At 38.8% G+C, this 19459-nt stretch overlaps 1 protein-coding gene and 1 long non-coding RNA gene across 2 annotated transcripts in view; one reads left to right on the plus strand and one right to left on the minus strand.

The window, feature by feature from the left end:
- Positions 1 to 19459, plus strand: part of LOC127420192 (zinc finger protein 850-like) — a 296445-nt gene that overhangs the window by 268422 nt on the left and 8564 nt on the right. Inside the window, exons 6-7 of the mRNA XM_051662245.1 lie at positions 2566 to 3399; positions 18170 to 18249. Coding sequence (XP_051518205.1) covers positions 2566 to 3399; positions 18170 to 18249 — 914 coding nt within the window. The remainder of the gene's footprint in view (positions 1 to 2565; positions 3400 to 18169; positions 18250 to 19459) is intronic.
- Positions 9572 to 11187, minus strand: LOC127420340 (uncharacterized). The gene is made up of 2 exons (XR_007893790.1): positions 11105 to 11187; positions 9572 to 10178 (listed from the first exon to the last, which is right to left on the minus strand). It is a non-coding gene; the product is annotated as an uncharacterized LOC127420340 (long non-coding RNA).

The raw sequence follows: 19459 nt of genomic DNA on the forward strand, positions 1-19459 counted from the left end.
CTCTGGATCCTTACGCTTTCATTCAATCAGGCATCTCGTCCAATCACAATACAGCCTCCGCTTTATAATCCAACACACCTGTCTCTATTGTTCACATACTTCAGTTGTTTTCACGTCTCACACTATGCCTCGCTTCTCCAAGCAACAGTCGCTTCATGTTGGATTATACATCATGGTCTACTGACCGTGATGTTCACGCTCCTCAGCGCAGCTGTTCTCCATCAAGAAATATGCCAAGTTCTCCATCTATTCTTCTTTGGGGGAACAAGGAATGGGCTTCATCAAAGCTTTTGCATCAAACATCACATCACTATTCATATTTATGTTTTCCCTTTTGATATGCATCTGTGGGATTCGCAGTCCCTTACTCCAGCTTAAGATTTCAAATAGTTATATAGCCATTTATTAATTCTAAAATCCTTAACTTCTTTAACAATTGATGTCCATACTCTCTGCAGCCGAAAGGAGCCCTGACTTTGCAACTGCAAGTCTCCCTGGCCTTCAATACATTCATAGTTCCTGGCGCTCACTGCTCTATCCTCTTTTTGGCCAGTGTTTGCGACACCACGGTGCTCCTGCTAGTTGCTCAATTAATCTCCTGAGCAGCGCAAATGTGCTGTTCAAGTGCTGCAACTGCGGCTTGTCTTTCATTCCATGCAATTAAGCGTCCCACAACACCACAGCTGTGGTGTGGTATCTGCTTCGGCTCAGTACATCTCCTAGGGAGCGCAAATGTGCTGTCTAGGTGCCGCACTTCAGCATGTCTTTTGGGCCACGCTCTAAGCGTCCCACAACACAGCAAATGTGGATATAAACAAAGCATTAATTTCTCTTCATATGGCAAAGCTTTGTTTATCTTTGCAGGGGTTTGCACAAACAATGCTCGCCCCCATCATAGGGCTCAAATGCAAAATGTTGTTCAAACACAAAATGTGTTATTCTTTTGCAAAGGTATTGCACAATGTCAAACTTATCAGGGCTTAAACGCAAACTACTTCTGTCCTTCTGCAGGGGTATTGCACAAACCACATCGCCCCTATCATGGGGCTCAAACGCAAATAGCGTTTGTCCTTTTGCAGGAGTATTGCACAGAAGACGTCGCTCTTATCAAGGGCTCAAACGCAAAATGTTGTTTTGTACTTTTGCAGGGGTACTGCACAACTCTGCCTTTTTGCAAGGGCTCAATGACAAGCAAGGGCTCAATCACAAGCATTGTTTACTGCTCTGCAAAGATATTGCACAACAAGGCTCACCCATTCGCAGTGGCTCTACAATCCTAATAAGCTTGCTTAACTTTCTGCAGGGTCTGGCACAACATTAGCATGTTGCACAGTCATATACAGGCTTATGTTTGCATCATTCATTGTTATTTCCTCTCTTTCAGATTTGACCCTCACCTTCTGAGGACCTGGGTGTTGTCCTGAGTCTAATTATTTGGTTTTATATTTTCATTTTTGGGGCCTTGGTTAAATTAGGTTCTTATTTCTTTTGGGGTAAGCTCTGCTCCCCTGCCGTCATCACCTCCGGCAGGATCTGACGGTTCAAGCAAGTATCTGAGAGCTGAACCGTAGGATGAGGCTTATAAACAAATGTTATAAGTTTCTCTATATTTGTAATAATTCCAATCATCCAGAATCTTTTCTGATAGAAAATATTAAAGCCATTAAAGTAACATCATCTGACTACATTCGTTGCATCCCTAGCTAGGTGACAAAAAATAGACACTGCCTAGTAAATTTTCACATTCCACTTGCCAATGATTGAGTTGTGTAGTGGTGAAGAAGTTTATCACCGAGATCCAACTGTGTGTTGTCGCATGAATGCCCATTCCCTGAAATGTGTCCATCATAGATAAAATCCACACAGTCCATTTTCATTGAATAATGTCCCTTTTAATATTAGTTCTTCACAGGCTGTTGTTGATCATGAAGTAAAAAAGAAACATTCGTTTTTACCTGACATTGCATGGATGCGGTGAAGAAACTGTGCAACTCTTCTCTCGAATCACATCAGATGCTCGCTACTTTTTTTTTTTTTTAGAGACAGTACCATTTTAGTGCTTGTTATTCAATTGAATGTAAACAATGTAAATACTGGTAAGTTATACAAATTATTTAGAAGAGTGACAGCTCATATCATTAATGTACAAGCAATTTCATGACATAATAATTGATAGAAATTGTTATTTTATAATAACTGCTACAAATTATAAATTAAAATATAAACTTACATATTATAAATATATAGCATGCTAATTTTCCTGGCTGGTTACATATTTTCTACATTTGTTAATAGTCTGTTCATGCAGTGTTGGATTAACTGTAATTATTAGTTTCTGACTAGTAAATACCATTCACATTACTCAATGCAAGTTGAACATGGGTTTTCTCACATGTTTCTCACAAGTGCTTGGAAAATAAAAAATTGGTTATACATTTTTTGCAAAGCAATTATAAATGAATAGTGGTTGTTTTTGTTCTGCCATTATATTAGGGTTCAATTTGATTTATTTTTACATCTGTTCCTATTGAATTGATTTTTGTCAATTTACTGTGTTCATTGTAGAGCTGATGGAAGTGAAAGAGGAACATCAAGAGCTGAATGAAGTGGAGGAGAGACTTCAGTATCAGAAACATGATTTAATAACTGTTGAAGAATCTTTGAGTTGCTCAAAGACTAGAATGATTTTCTCACTAAAAAAGCCTCAAAGAGCAGCCACATTTTTTTTCACCTGCTCTCCGTGTGGAAAGAGTTTCACATGTAAAAGCCAGCTTAATAAACACATGAGAGTTCATACTGGAGAGAAGTCTTACACGTGGCATCAGTGTGGGAAAAGTTTAGCAGATGCAGACCATCTCAAAGATAATCTCTGCTGTCACTCTGGAGAAAGATCATTTGAATGTGATATATGTGGTAAAACATTCATTTTGGATTCATGCCTAAAGCGACATCTGAAAGTGCACTTAAAAGAGAAGCCTTACAAGTGTTCTATTTGTGGAAAGAGTTTTCCATACCTGTCCTATTTTAAAGAGCATCAGAAAGTACATACCGGTGTGAGGGCTCACATGTGCTTTGAATGTGGGAAGACCTTTACAACAGCCATCCACTTAAATCGGCACCAAAGAATTCATACTGGAGAAAAACCTTACAAGTGCTCACACTGTGGAAAGAGTTTCAATCTGTCACAAAACCTGAAAACTCATGAGAGAATCCATACTGGAGAAAAACCTTACAAGTGCTCACACTGTGGAAAGGGTTTCGCTCGGTCACAATGCCTGAAACGACATGAGAGAATTCATACTGGAGAAAAACCATACACGTGCTCACACTGTGGAAAGAGTTTTAACCAATCTGCTCATCTGCAGCAACATGTAAAAAAGTATTGCCCAAGTAGTCACAGTGAGCAAAAATGATCTTCATGTGCAGCAGTACCAAGTAGATTGTTTCATATTAACCCAAAGATGCAGTGTCTCTCAAAAAAGCAGCATCATCTGAAGGCAACAGTTTACTTCGTTTTTTCCGTGTTCTAGATCGCTCCGCTCGTGGCCCAGTTTTTCTCGACAAGTGGACAGTCCTCGTCTGTCCGCATTGTTGCTGTTTGCCCTTAAAAGAGTATCACAAAGCAGTTATGGTGTGCATGCATTGACTGTGTCTGTATTTGCTTGTGGTCAGAAGAGTATACTTTGAAAGGCTGATCGCTCAGCTGTGTGCGAGGCTATCCAGAATGTGGAAAAATGAAGTATACCCGAGCCTTTTGTGTATCTAATCAATTTTTCACTTATTTGTACAGTATTCTCTTTATTGTTAAATAACATTTATAAGTCTATTTTGCTGTTAGTGAAGAGTTTGCTATGTTCCACTGGGTCTTTCTCTCTTGCTCAGTTGGGGCTTAAACAGGCCTGGCTCCAGCTCTAAGATGTAAGGTGGGCCATATGACCCGCCAGGTGGGCCGAACATTTGGAGGGGTGGGTGTAGGTGTAGTTCTCAAGGTGGGCCAAGTTCATGATTGGGTGGGCCAGGCCCACTGTGGAGCCGGGCCTGGGCTTAAATTGATCGAGGGCAGGTAGGCATCACATATGTCTGTTAATAATGCTAAAAATAATCAAATTATTTTTGTAAGATAGTGGTTGTTTTACCATTTAATGTTTCTCTATGGGGAGTTTTAAGTCATAATTGTGCGGGAATATACTGTGTAGTTGTGCTGCCTTCATGTGCTATCGGAATTATCGTAAATGTGAGTTTCTTATTCTGAAGTTACCCATGAATGACCCATCAATTTGTAATTACGACTGGGAAGCTCATGAGATAATTTTGATACCTGAATTGGAAGTAGATTTAAACTTTCATCATGGTGGAGCAGAGTAATGTTTCTGTAGTGAATGATAGGTTCAAAATACAACTAATTGACCCTTTTCACAGACATGTTATGACGCGTTTCTGCCTTCCTTAACAACGTAAATGTAGCTAACTTTTTTGTATTTCCAATTTTAAAAAATATTTAGTGTAAATTTATAACATTGTACTTAGTATTATATTACTGTAACGGGAGGCGGGAACCGGATCAACAAGACTTTAATTATAACACATCAAACTGAACAGGAACATAATAACACATGTCGACGACACACACAGCTCCATGTGTCTCTCTCTGTCTCTCTGGCATCCCCGACTCCTCTTATCTCTCTCCCGCTGATTGAGCTACTCAGTGCCAGGCGTGCACCCTCAAGGCCCGGCCACACCTCCTCCTCATCACATACTCTCACCGCTCGATTCAGACCTGGGAAAGCTCCGGACTGACTTACTCCCCCCCCCTGGAGGGGAGGAGTTGCCCCTTCGGCCATGTCCTCGCTGGCTGATTCTCCCCACCTCCTGAGTACCTGGGTAGGATGAGGGGAGGGGGAGAGGAAAGGGGGGGATACAGAGAGAGAGAGAAAAGGAAAAAAACTCCAGTTCCCGCCCACGCTGCCATTCGGTCCTCGGCCAGCTGGGCAGTGGTCCTCCACAACACCGGGCGATGGCACTGGACTTCGCCTCCCAGCAGATGGCATCGAGCTCCCCCGCCTCCCTGCAGACGTCAGTGGCTGCTCCGCCTCCCGTCTGATGGCGGCGAGCTCCCCTGCCCCCTGGTGGACTTTAGCGGCTCCTCCGACCTCTAGCGACCAGCAGCGGCTTCTCCACTTCCTGGCAGATGGCAGTGAGCTCCCCCGCCCCTTGGCGAATGACGGCAGCAGGCTCCTCCGCCCTCGGGCGAACTGCTCCAGCACCACCTCATCACGCCTCCTCGGCATCGCGATCCCCCATCAGGGGCGAGGGCTCTCCGATGGCCCGTCCTCCTCCAGTCCCGGGTTTTAGCACCAGTGTAACGGGGTTCAGTAAAGGAGGAGATGGGAACCAGATCAACATTCAACAAGACTTTAATTATAACACAACATCAAACTGAACTGGAACATAACACACGTCGACGACGCACAGCTCCGTGTGTCTCTCTCTCTCTCTCTCTGGCATCCCCGACTCCTCTCCTTAACTCTCTCCCGCTGATTGAGCTACTCAGCACCAGGCGTGAACCCTCACGGCAACGCCCTCCTCCTCGTCACAATTACCCTGGAATAAGTTTTTAAAAAATCAGTTACCAAGGCTGCGATGAGGCTTCTAACCCAGCTGCTGAGGGATTGACAGAAAATTTGGCCTGTTTCTCTCTTTTTACTACTGTTATCCAACACTGTATATTTTTATCTTTTTTTTTTGCAAAGCTGTGTAATCGACTTTTTTTTTTTGCAGTTGGAGCAAACAGGTATGGAGCACAAAACCTGCAAAAATAATAAACAAATCTGCATATTCATGCATAAAAAAAAAAATAAAACAAAAAAAGGGGGCAGTGGTGGCTCAGCGGTTAAGGCTCTGGGTTACTGATCAGAAGGTCGGGGGTTCAAGCCCCAGCACTGCCAAGTTGCCACTGTTGGGCCCTTGAGCAAGGCCCTTGACCCTATCTGCTCCAGGGGCGCCGTATCATGGCTGACCCTGCACTCTGACCCCAGCTTAGCTGGGATATGTGAAAAAAAGAATTTCACTGTATATGTGCAAAATGTATAATGTGTGATAAATAAATATAATTATTAATTAAATACAGGTGGCATCTCAATAAATTAGAATGTTGTGGAAAAGTTCATTTATTTCAGTAATTCAACTCAAATTGTGAAACTCGTGTATTAAATAAATTCAATGCACACAGACTGTACAGGAGTGGCTTAACAAGAGGAATACGACAACTGTAGCCAAATTCCTTAACACGTCTGTGTGTGGTGGCTCTTGATGCCTTGACCACAGCCTCAGTCCATTCCTTGTGAAGTTCACCCAAATTCTTGAATCGATTTTGCTTGACAATCATAAGGCTGCGGTTCTCTCGGTTGGTTGTGCATCTTTTTCTTCCACACTTTTTCCTTCCACTCAACTTTCTGTTAACATGCTTGGATACAGCACTCTGTGAACAGCCAGCTTCTTTGGCAATGAATGTTTGTGGCTTACCCTCCTTGTGAAGGGTGTCAATGATTGTCTTCTGGACAACTGTCAGATCAGCAGTCTTCCCCATGATTGTGTAGCCTAGTGAACCAAACTGAGAGACCATTTTGAAGGCTCAGGAAACCTTTGCAGGTGTTTTGAGTTGATTAGCTGGTTGGCATGTCACCATATTCTAATTTTTTGAGATAGTGAATTGGTGGGTTTTTGTTAAATGTGAGCCAAAATCATCACAATTAAAAGAACCAAAGACTTAAACTACTTCAGTCTGTGTGCATTGAATTTATTTAATACACGAGTTTCACAATTTGAGTTGAATTACTGAAATAAATTAACTTTTCCACGACATTCTAATTTATTGAGATGCACCTGTATATAATTAAATGTGCGAGGAGATCTACAAATAAATAAATACACCAGTTAATGCAAAAATAATACAATATAAAATCTAAAATTGTTGGGGAAATGTAAATTGTTATAGGAAATTGAAAATTGAAAGTTGATTTTTATTCCACAATTCTATATTTCTTGAATCATTAATTTCTGTATGCTGTTTTTTTTTTCCTTCATGCAACATGCTAATGAGAGGATGTCAATAGCTGTTCAGGCATCTTTTATTTAAACTTTTATTTATTGATTAATTGTGAAAATTCGTTATTGTCCTTTGACAAAAGTCTAGCAAAGCACTTTTACAATGATCAGCCAGTGGTGTCAAACTCCGCCTACTGATGTTTGATTGACATCCTCCCATTAGCATTTTGCATGAAGTAAATAAGGAACTACATACAGAAATAAATGATTAAAGAAATACAGACTTAAAAATCCACTTTCAGTTTGACTTTTCCTTTAACATTTTTGCATTTCCCCAACGTTTTATATTGTATTATTTTGAATTAATGGGTGCATTTATTTATTTGTATATCTCCTTACACATTTAATTATTTATATATTGATTTATGAACAAATATATGTATTTACTTATTTTTATATGTATTTGTGTATTATTTATTATTTTTGCAGGTTCTGTCCTCCATTAACAGGTAAGCAAAAATTTAATTTGCTGTGGTCCCCCATTCACCACCATTCAAGTTTAACAAACTATGATGACTTACGCTTTGCGAACACGGATGTGTAAAAAGGGTCCATTGTTAGCACTAGCTGTTTCGGTCATATACATTCACATATTAGCAATGATTTTATGCATGTTGTACAATTTTACACCAGGAAAATACTATGTATTTGCCTAAAATACCATTATTGTCAGCAAGCTGCCTGAGTAATACTTATTTTAAAAATAAACGCTTTTTTCATTGCAAATTCAACATATACAAAGGAATAGGACTATACCAAACATAGCAAAAAAAAAAAAAAAACTCCACATTCCATTATCAAGACAAGTTACAAAGGCAAATAATTACAAAAGAAAAACTAATAGAAGATATCAACAGTGAAGAGCAATTAAGGAAAAAGAAGTAATTAAAAGAGAAAGAAAAAAAGAAAGGAGGGTACACAAATGGTGGAGTGCACATTAAGAAAGATTGTCAAACATGGTACATGTTCTAGACGTTTTGACCGCTTTCTTATTAATAGATGAGATTATATCTGCATACAAATTCAATTCTTGCTTAAAGACATTAAAGTGGGGCTTACATTTTGTTTATTTACATTTATGGATGTAAAAATTTACAATAAATAAAAGTTTATGCAGAAACCTGCATTGTCCACATTCTTGTCATAAAGAAAAATCACATAAAACAATCTGGACATTAACAAAGCATTAACACTACTCCAAAAAGACTGAATAAAAGGACAATCCCCAAAATAAATTTATAGTTTGGGGTAAAGTTTCACAAAAAGAGCAGGATGTATCAATATAATTTTTAAACTTTTGTAAAAAAAAAAAAAAAAAAAAAAAATGTAAATAAAATGCTTGACAGGGTAAAGCTTTGTGAATAATTTTATAAGATATTTCTTTAACTTTGTTAGGAACATTTTTTTGTGGGAGTGACCATACATGGGGCCAATTTATATAATTAAAAAGGTTGTTCCAATAGGAAACGGCGGAAGGAATAGAAATAGCAAGATCCGAAATTAATGATCTATTTTAATAATTGAACTTCCGCAACGAGAAACAAACGGAACCAATCAACGTGGATTCAGGGCTGAGGGGGCTGGGCAAACAGATCATATAGAGTTGTTATTATTGTTTTAAAAAATAAATAAACGTATATTTCCAAAGGGATAGCCTTGGTAACTAGGCTATATTAAATTCTTTCCTTGTTACTGGGACAACCAAAGATTATTTTTTCCCACATTTTTATCAACAATTGGGTTAAAGTTCACCTGACATCTCAACTTAGTACCTTTTGTTATTTCTTAAATATGGGACACATTCTTTAAAGCTGCACTACGTAACTTTATGCTCTCTAGCGACATCTGTGGTTGAATCTTAAAATTGCAAGCAGTCTGCGGAAGAACACTTTACGTGAATCGTGTTTCGGCACTGCTCTTCTGGCGGATGAATCTCATGATATGAGCTTTCCTGAACATTGATGAATCGCCTGTCTGTGATCATGACTGGAGATATTCAGAGCTGGAGTCATAACGTGCTATTTTCATGTTGATGTAATGTTCTACGATTAAACATTTAAAACTTTTAATATTACTTGCTTTGATGAAGATAAACAGCACTCCTATTCACATATTTTTAATGAATGAATTTTACACTTATAGCACTTTTCTGACACTACACTCAAAGTGCTTTTACATAAAGAACATTGGACTCAATAAGCTTAATTACTACCAGTATATTTTAATATAATTTTTCAAGTGTTTTATCTACTATTAATGTTTGTATTATACTACACTTATCAATTTAAGAGGTGATACTTGTGATATGGCTGATACGAGTTCAATGGAAGACTTTATTATTTTTGTATTATATTGTACAGCCTCAGTTGATAATGCAAGTGAACTGTAATACTACAACAGTGTACTTATACACTGCACACAATAACAGAATAAACTAAAAAAACATAAAACAAGGATTCAATAATGATGGGGATAAAATATACTTTATTAAACATGAAAATTATATGCTTTAAAATGCTATATAACAGTTACAAGAAGACAATTTCAGAAGTCATAAATATTAGTAAACATGCCACAGTAACTTCCCCCGACAACGTAGATACATCGCAGTCGTTTAACCCACAAGTAATGTTTGATTCATACAAGCATGACAAGCAATATTAGCTTCAACAACCCTACCAGAAAACATATCCAAGCGTTATAGCAGGTAAACAACCTCGAAAAACGGATAACAGTTAAACATCCATCCAGATTGCTGTCCTGAACTGTGTGGTTGCGTCTGAAATCAGGAAAATGCTGCCTCCAGAGGCTGTATACGGAGGTAGGAAGGGATCACAGCATGTCCGAATCCAATGTTTGCGTCACATCCTGTCTACTGAGACGCTTTCATCTGATTGATTTTTGAAGGCAGCATAGATGTATCCTTCACTGTCTATGAAATCCCACAATCCTGTGCTCCCGAATCTACGGCGGTTGAGCTGAAGAACAAAATTGGCGGCCAAAAAGGCAGTTGATAGCCAATTTGTTTATAAGTTTACTTTTTTGTTAACTTTTTCCAACTTTTGATTCCATTTCTAGCGAGAAAGAAGTATTGTAGTTATTAATAAATATACATTTGATTATCGTCAAAACTCTCTTGATTTTGTTCTAGATTATTAGACCGTTGTGGTTTGGTTGGACTGAATGAAGCAGACGCGTTATTTTTAGTGGATGTAGTACTCTTGAAAAGAAGTATAATATAGTTAAGAGAAGAATGCTGATGTGATGGCTTCTCGTCGCTGTATTTACTACGAATGTATAAAAACATGCATTTTACAACAGTTCAGCACATTAAATTATCAATACAGGTATCATGTCTTTGCATAGTAATGACTGGCTATACACAACATAAATAACTTAAAACATTTTCCATATGCAGTATTTACAACTGACAGAGTGACACTCAAAGCTCATATGCTTTACAAGCAGAATAAGATTTCCAGACTGTACGCATAAGCACTGAATCAATATATAGCATTTTCATTCATATATACCCTTAATCCAAATGACATGAAATTGATGAATGTAACTATGCAGTTGGCACGCCAACCAAATTCTCAATGTGAATACTGCTGAGTCCATTCTCTGATGTATTACATTCAATTAAGACACGTACGAAATTCACTCAGCCAAATGTAACATTACTCACAGTTAACTGAGATCACAGGGGGGTTAAATGACCAAATATGTAAGTTGAAGATAATTCATAACTCTGAAACAACATTATCAACTTATATAGATTCGAATTACATCGCTATTTTGACCATTTATTGCATATAGCGGGCAGTCGCGCTAATCGCGGAGGACCCATGCTAACCATGTGCTCGGCCACACTGAACTCATGACAAACTATTAATAAAGTTAAAAGAACTGCTTTCAACATGTACAACTCATTAGTATTCTGTTTAACAGTGTTTATACTCAAACCGGAAGTGTTTTGTGCATTTTGTTGCCCAGTTACCTGAAAAGAAGTATAATATAATTTAGAGAATAATGCTGATGTGATGACTCCTCGTCGCTGTAGTTACTACGAATGAAGCACTTCTCAGGCGCGCGCTCAACTGACGCGTGCGATGACGTCATGACGCAGGTACGCCAAATGAAAATAATTAATTCACTACATGCACGTAACACTCTTTTTTTTTTAACATAAAGCACAAATAGGAAATCTAACAATATTTAGCAGTATTAGAAAAATAACATTTAGCAATTTTATATAGAAAATAGAAATATACATAAACATAACTTGTATTCACTATATCACATGGACACCAGATGGCGATAATCAGTTGCTGGAATCCTAGCAACGATGTGACGTTATGCTGCCTCAGCTGTAGTTTCTTCTTTTTAACGGCTACTTGCAAACTAAAACAGTGCAGTACTGCCATCTACTGTTTATGTGGGAATGATACAGCCGGCTCTTCTTTCCTGTGTTCACGGACATGATGTAATGATGCAAGGATGTATGTTATATGCCAAATCAGTCCCAACAGCTCAAAATACAAATTATTTTTATAGGCTTACTGTACTGAATCGGGGTACATTAAGAACATTGTTTGAACACTGGTTGCTTATGTACTCAATCAATAATTGCAATTTGTTGATTTTTAATCAAAAAACATACATAGTGCAGCTTTAACAAGAATACTACAGGTAGAGGATGTTACACAATTTTTAACCGGGAGTAATTCACATATATTAATATTGAGCAAAAGGCCAGAAGCATCCGAAAAAAGATCGAAGAGAAGTTAAAGCAACCAGGATCTGAGAGGCATCCTCCAGAAACCAAGTGTCCCTGGCTGCAGCTTGCAGAACAGGGCGGGGCAACACATTGGGGCATGGCTACATGTGTCGCCCCGCCCATAACTTACTCTCATTGGCTCTGTCATCTTTTATAGGTGTACATTATAGGAGATGCATTTTAAAATATTGTAGCCTGATAATTTTCATTATAGTGCTGCTCGTAAGTGAAATTAAATTGTGTTGTACCTCACAGTTCATTACAAACAGATGTAGTAGGAGTCTGACTGAGCAGCCTGTTGTTGTTTCAGTTGTGTTGAAAGCGGAGGGCAAAATTACTAATCCTACTATGGCGAAGATTCAACTATAATGCGGTCGTCGTCAGTGTTGAAGTAATTAGGAAAGATCATTTTGATTTTAGTGCTATGACTCGTAAGTGACTTTGTTGTACCTCACATGTCATTTCAAACAAATGTAGTAGGACTGAGTCGCATGGACTGATGAACAAACGGTGTTGATGTGTCTGCTGTCATTCAAATCTGTAAATCAAAAAGTTGAGCAATTTCACAAAGCCTTCATTATAGCGCATGGTTAGAGAAATTAATTAATTAATTAATATGGTAATTTTTTTATATCACCATAGAGTGAAAATGAAAAAGGTGTATCAGTGTTGTTGTAATATAAACATATTAATTTATAACCCAGCATATGGGTTATGAAAACCAACAGCACCATCTACTGTAAATTAACTGTAAATTACACTCCAATTCTCACAAAAGTTATAAAGATGCAATATAAACGTATTTTCAAATATCCTAATACTAGGGGGCAGAATACAAAAACCATGTCGTTTGTTCGTTCAATCATTCGTTCATAAGGTATGTGCTTGTATGCAACAGATAACAGGCAATTCTCAACAACAAAAAAACGAGATCATGCATGCACTTTTAGTCTCCCGGTTTTTGCCATAACAGCTCATCATCATGAGTGATTGTTTTGAATGATTAGTGATAGATTCTTTCATTGACCAAGTTTGCATTATGCACGCCGTCTGTATCTGCTCAATCTATTGATTACTCTGCATTTTAGGAATTTAGTTATTTTAATTTATGACATCAACAATAGCAAACAAGAGGCTGATGAACTGATGAAAATTGTTATGCCATTCTTGATATAGTTGCGGTGCTTTCACCAGTATTCTATATTGATTCATATTCATTTCTTTGAAGGATTGTAAACCATTGTCTCTCCTCCTTGCTCCAAAAATATGCACTCCAAAAATATGTGCTCCATTATCCCACTTGTCTAAAATTCTGTGCTGACTAGCTGGCCCCCATCTTCACACAGATCTTCAAAAGATCACTGAAGCAGTGTGAAGTTCCCTGCTGCTTCAAACACTCCACCATCATTCCTGTCCCAAAGAAACCCAAAATCACAGGACATAATGACTACAGACCTGTCACTCTGACGTCTGTGGTCATGAAGTCATTTGAGAGACTGGTGTTGGCCCACCTGAAGGACATCACTGGACACTTTCTAGATCCCCTTCAATTTGGTTATCGAGCAAACAGGTCTGTGGATGATTCTGTCAGCATGGGATTGCATCATATCCTGCAACATCTGAACAGACCAGGGACATATGCAAGGATCCTTTCTGTGGACTTCAGTTCAACACCATCATCCCAGCTTTTTCCGGACTAAATTACACCAACTCTCTGTTCCCATGTCTATCTGTCAGTGGATTACCAGCTTTCTGACAGACAGGCAGCAGCTAGTGAGACAGGGGAACTTCACTTCCAGCACATGTACTATCAGCACTGTTGCCCCCCAGGGATGTGTGCTCTCCCCATTACTCTATTCCCTCTACACCAATTACTGCACCGCAAAGGACTCCTCTGTCAAGCTCCTAAAGTTTGTAGATGATACTACTGTCCTCTGCCTCATCCAAGATGACGATGAGTCTCTATACAGAAGGGAGGTTGAACGGCTGTCTCACTGGTGCAGTCAAAACAACCTGGTGCTCAACATGCTCAAAATGGTGGAGATCATTGTGGACTTTAGGAGGAACACCCCAACATTGACCCTGCTCACTATTCTAAACAGCACTGTGGCAGCAGTGAAGTCATTCAGGTTTCTTGGCTCTACCATCTCACAGGACCTGAAGTGGGAGACCCACATTGTGAAAAAGGACCAGCAGAGGTTGTACTTCCTTCACCAGTTGAGGAAGTTCAACCTGCCACAGGCACTACTTATCCAGTTCTACTCAACAGTCACTGAGTCTGTCCTCGAAATCGGATATCAGAAGACTACAAAGGACAGTTCAGACTGCTGAGAGTATTATTGGTTGCTCCCTGCCCTCTCTTCAAGAACTGTACACTTCCAGAGTGAGGAAAAAGGCTGGAAAAATCACTCTGGACCCCACTCACCCAGCCCACTGCCTATTTGAACTGTTGCCTTCTGGCAGGCGCTACAGAGCTCTGAGCACCAGAACCGTCAGGCACAGGAACAATTTTTTCCCTCAGGCTATCCATCTCATGAACAGTTAAAACTGCCCCATTGAGCAATAATTATGTGCAATACACAGTTTAGTCTTTCTTATATTTATCTAACATACCATACCTTTTCTGCCATACATTACCATGCATCTGTATGTAACAGATTTGTATTTATATTTGTACATATGTGTGTGTAGATATATATATAATATATATATACAGTCATGTGAAAAAGAAAGTACACCCTCCTTGAATTCTATGGTTTTATGTATCAGGACATAATAAAAATCATCTGGTCCTTAGCAGGTCTTAAAATTAGCTAAATACAACCTCAGATATTACATCATGTCATGATTTATTTAACAAAAATAAAGCCAAAATGAGGAAGCCATGTGTGAAAAACTAAGTACACCCTTACTGCTTCCATAGGAATTAAGAGGCTAAGTAGTAGCCAGGTGCTGCTAATCAAATGCCCTTGATTAATTGATCATCAGCAAGTGTGACCACCTCTATAAAAGCCGAAGTTTTAGCAGTTTGCTGGTCTGGAGCATTCAGGTGTGTGTTAACACAATGCCAAGGAGGAAAGACATCAGCAATGATCTTAGAGAAGCAATTGTTGCTACCCATCAATCTGGGAAGGGTTATGAGGCCATTTCCAAACAATTTAAAGTCCATCATTCTACAGTGAGAAAGATTATTCACAAGTGGAAAACATTCAAGACAGTTGCCAGTCTTCCCAGGAGTGGACGTCCCAGCAAATTCACCCCAAGGTCAGACCGTGCAATGCTCAGAGAAATTGCAAATAAAAAAACAGAATTACATCTCAGACTCTACAGGCCTCAGTTAGCATGTTAAAGTTCATGACAGTACAATTAGAAAAAGACTGAACAAGAATGGTTTGTTTGGAAGGGTTGCCAGGAGAAAGCCTCTTCTCTCTAAAAAGAACATGGCAGCACGGCTTAGGTTTGCAAAGTTGCATCTGAACAAACCACAAGACTTCTGGAACAACATCCTTTGGACAGATGAGACCAAAGTGGAGATGTGTGGCCATAATGCACAGCGCCACGTTTGCAAACACAGCATATCAGCACAAACACCTCATACCAACTGTCAAGCACGGTGGTGGAGGGGTGATGATTTGGGCTTGTTTTGAGTCGACCATGAACTCCTCTGTATACCAAAGTATTCTAGAGTCAAATGTGAGGCCATCTGTCCGACAGCTAAAGTTTGGCCGAAATTGGGTCATGCAACAGGACAATGATCCCAAGCACACCAGCAAATCTACAACAGAATGGCTGAAAAAGAAAAGAATCAAGGTGTTGCAATGGCCCAGTCAAAGTCCAGACCTCAACCTGATTGAAATGCTGTGGTGGGACCTTAAGAGAGCTGTGCATAAACAAATGCCCACAAACCTCAATGAACTAAAGCAACGCTGTAAAGAAGAGTGGGCCAAAATTTCTCCACAACGATGTGAGAGACTGATAAAGTCATACAGAAAACGATTAGTTGAAGTTATTGCTGCTAAAGGTGTTTCTACAAGCTATTTAATCATAAGGTGTACTTAGTTTTTCACACATTGCTTCTCCATTTTGGCTTTATTTTTGTTAAATAAATCATGACATGGTGTAATATGTCATGTGTTGTTGTTCATCTGAGGTTGTATTTACCTAATTTTAAGACCTGCTAAAGACTAGATGATTTGTGTTGTATACTGATACGTAAAACCATAGAATTCAAGGAGGGTGTACTTTCTTTTTCACATGACTGTGTATATGTATATATATGTGTGTGTGTGTGTGTGTGTGTGTGTATATATATATTTGTCTTATTGTGTATTTCTATATATACTTATTTTCTATTCACTTTTTTTAAGAACCTTTTAACGTCAGTTTCAGCCTTTATAAATCCAGATTTGTTCCTCACTTATAGCGTAGGATAACATCCATGGAATTTAGGATTGAATATCACATACAAGTAAGCACTAGAATCAAATGGTTTGGCTCAACTATTCAATATCTCTCAAACACTGATAACACACCAGCAACGACGACATCTCCTATCATGTACAGGTGCATCTCAATAAATTAGAATGTCGTGGAAAAGTTCATTTATTTCAGTAATTCAACTCAAATTGTGAAACTTGTGTATTAAATAAATTCAATGCACACAGACTGAAGTAGTTTAAGTCTTTGGTTCTTTTAATTGTGATGATTTTGGCTCACATTTAACAAAAACCCACCAATTCACTATCTCAAAAAATTAGAATACATCATAAGACCAATAAAAAAAACATTTTTAGTGAATTGTTGGCCTTCTGGAAAGTATGTTCATTTACTGTATATGTACTCAATACTTGGTAGGGGCTCCTTTTGCTTTAATTACTGCCTCAATTTGGCGTGGCATGGAGGTGATCAGTTTGTGGCACTGCTGAGGTGGTATGGAAGCCCAGGTTTCTTTGACAGTGGCCTTCAGCTCATCTGCATTTTTTGGTCTCTTGTTTCTCATTTTCCTCTTGACAATACCCCATAGATTCTCTATGGGGTTCAGGTCTGGTGAGTTTGCTGGCCAGTCAAGCACACCAACACCATGGTCATTTAACCAACTTTTGGTGCTTTTGGCAGTGTGGGCAGGTGCCAAATCCTGCTGGAAAATGAAATCAGCATCTTTAAAAGCTGGTCAGCAGAAGGAAGCATGAAATGCTCCAAAATTTCTTGGTAAATGAGTGCAGTGACTTTGGTTTTCAGAAAAACACAATGGACCAACACCAGCAGATGACATTGCACCCCAAATCGTCACAGACTGTGGAAACTTAACACTGGACTTCAAGCAACTTGGGCTATGAGCTTCTCCACCCTTCCTCCAGACTCTAGGACCTTGGTTTCCAAATGAAATACAAAACTTGCTCTCATCTGAAAAGAGGACTTTGGACCATTGGGCAACAGTCCAGTTCTTCTTACTCCTTAGCCCAGGTAAGACGCCTCTGGCGTTGTCTGTGGTTCAAGAGTGGCTTAACAAGAGGAATACGACAACTGTAGCCAAATTCCTTGACACATCTGTGTGTGGTGGCTCTTGATGCCTTGACCCCAGCCTCAGTCCATTCCTTGTGAAGTTCACCCAAATTCTTGAATCGATTTTGCTTGACAATCATAAGGCTGCGGTTCTCTCGGTTGGTTGTGCATCTTTTTCTTCCACACTTTTCTTTTTCTTCTCAACTTTCTGTTAACATGCTTGGATACAGCACTCTGTGAACAGCCAGCTTCTTTGGCAATGAATGTTTGTGGCTTACCCTCCTTGTGAAGGGTGTCAATGATTGTCTTCTGGACAACTGTCAGATCAGCAGTCTTCCCCATGATTGTGTAGCCTAGTGAACCAAACTGAGAGACCATTTTGAAGGCTCAGGAAACCTTTGCAGGTGTTTTGAGTTGATTAGCTGATTGGCATGTCACCATATTCTAATTTTTTGAGATAGTGAATTGGTGGGTTTTTGTTAAATGTGAGCCAAAATCATCACAATTAAAAGAACCAAAGACTTAAACTACTTCAGTCTGTGTGCATTGAATTTATTTAATACACGAGTTTCACAATTTGAGTTGAATTACTGAAATAAATGAACTTTTCCACGACATTCTAATTTATTGAGATGCACCTGTATGTCTATGAACGAGCTGATGAGACTGTTATGGGCGGGGCGACACGTGTAGCCCCGCCCCATATGTAGCCCCGCCTCATTCTGCAGGCTGCAGCCAGGTCCACAGTATGAGGTAGAGTAAGTCACCACGTTGGATGCACAGTGCACAATAGGTGGCGGTATGTGCTGCTTTATGGCACAAAACCGCCAGTTAAGGCAAAGAAGAATTTGAGCGCTCAGTCGGTACGTGTTCATTGTGTTTAACGTCAGTACAGATTGTTTTAGTATGTTTGTATTTTTCTTTGCCATGTTGTTATTGTTTCTTTGGCGTTTTAATGATCGTAAAAGAATCTTAATAGCGCCGTATGTGGTGGTTTTGTGACTCTTAAAATATTCAGTTTCAGGAGAAACAAGCAGAAATCTGAATATCATGTTTAATTTCTGATAAATGAGCTCGTAATATCCAACGACTGATTGTAAACGAGTTCAATGAAGGCCATTAGTTGTATATTGACTTATATAGGTTTTCGGGGTTAAAATGTTTTTTTTCGTGGTGGCTAACGCACATGATGTTGGTTTATCACATAATAGCTATTAATTTATATTAAACATTATTTAGTTGTGTGAAATGTTAGCATTGGTATTAAAAGTTCTTTTGATATTCTAAGCATCAGGAGCATTATGAATGTAAGAGTTTTTCTTTTTCAAGGTGTAGTGGAAAATCAAATTAAGGTAAATTTCATTATATTTCTGTAGTGTTTGTCATGGGCTTCGAATACGCAGGGGATGTGGGGGGACGTGTCCCCCTCACTTTCAATAAAACCAAAGTTCGTCCCGTGCACTTTCACAGGGGAAATGTGTTAACGCTGTGTCTTACATACAGCAAATGTCTAAATGTGTAAATGCAAAAGTAAAAATCCACTAGTCAATCTTGTAATTAATTCAATACAATTTTTTAATTGATTTTGAGAGCCTTAAAAGTATATCTCTATTTATGTTTGTCTTGCGCTAATCGTTCTGTCCCCCTCACTTTTGAAATGATTGCTACACTTGTTTGTTATAATATTGTGACTGTACATGAATACACACATTACTGAGTTGGGATTGTGATTTAAGTGAAAATGTTAATTTCTACTCAACAGATATTGCAGTAATTATTTTCATTAGACTCTAGATGATTTTAATCTCTATGAATATCTGAAGGCAAACATGGACAGTTTGTTTCTTAATATCAAACATTATTTTGCTTAACAGATCTGTTCTTGTGTCATAATAATCTTTTTGAGTTTGTTGAATGTCAGTCCGTTATAATGATGATTGTAGCAGCCCGGTTGAATAAAACAGTTGCTCTTTCACTGCTGTTTGTGATTGTCTTCCTTTCTTTAGTTCTTTTCTCATATTTAGACACACCGTAATAGCTACAAGAAGCAAATAAAAAAATAGTATGGGTATT

The sequence above is a fragment of the Myxocyprinus asiaticus genome, chromosome 29 (genome assembly GCF_019703515.2).
Source record: "Myxocyprinus asiaticus isolate MX2 ecotype Aquarium Trade chromosome 29, UBuf_Myxa_2, whole genome shotgun sequence".
Classification (NCBI taxonomy): Eukaryota; Metazoa; Chordata; class Actinopteri; order Cypriniformes; family Catostomidae; genus Myxocyprinus; species Myxocyprinus asiaticus.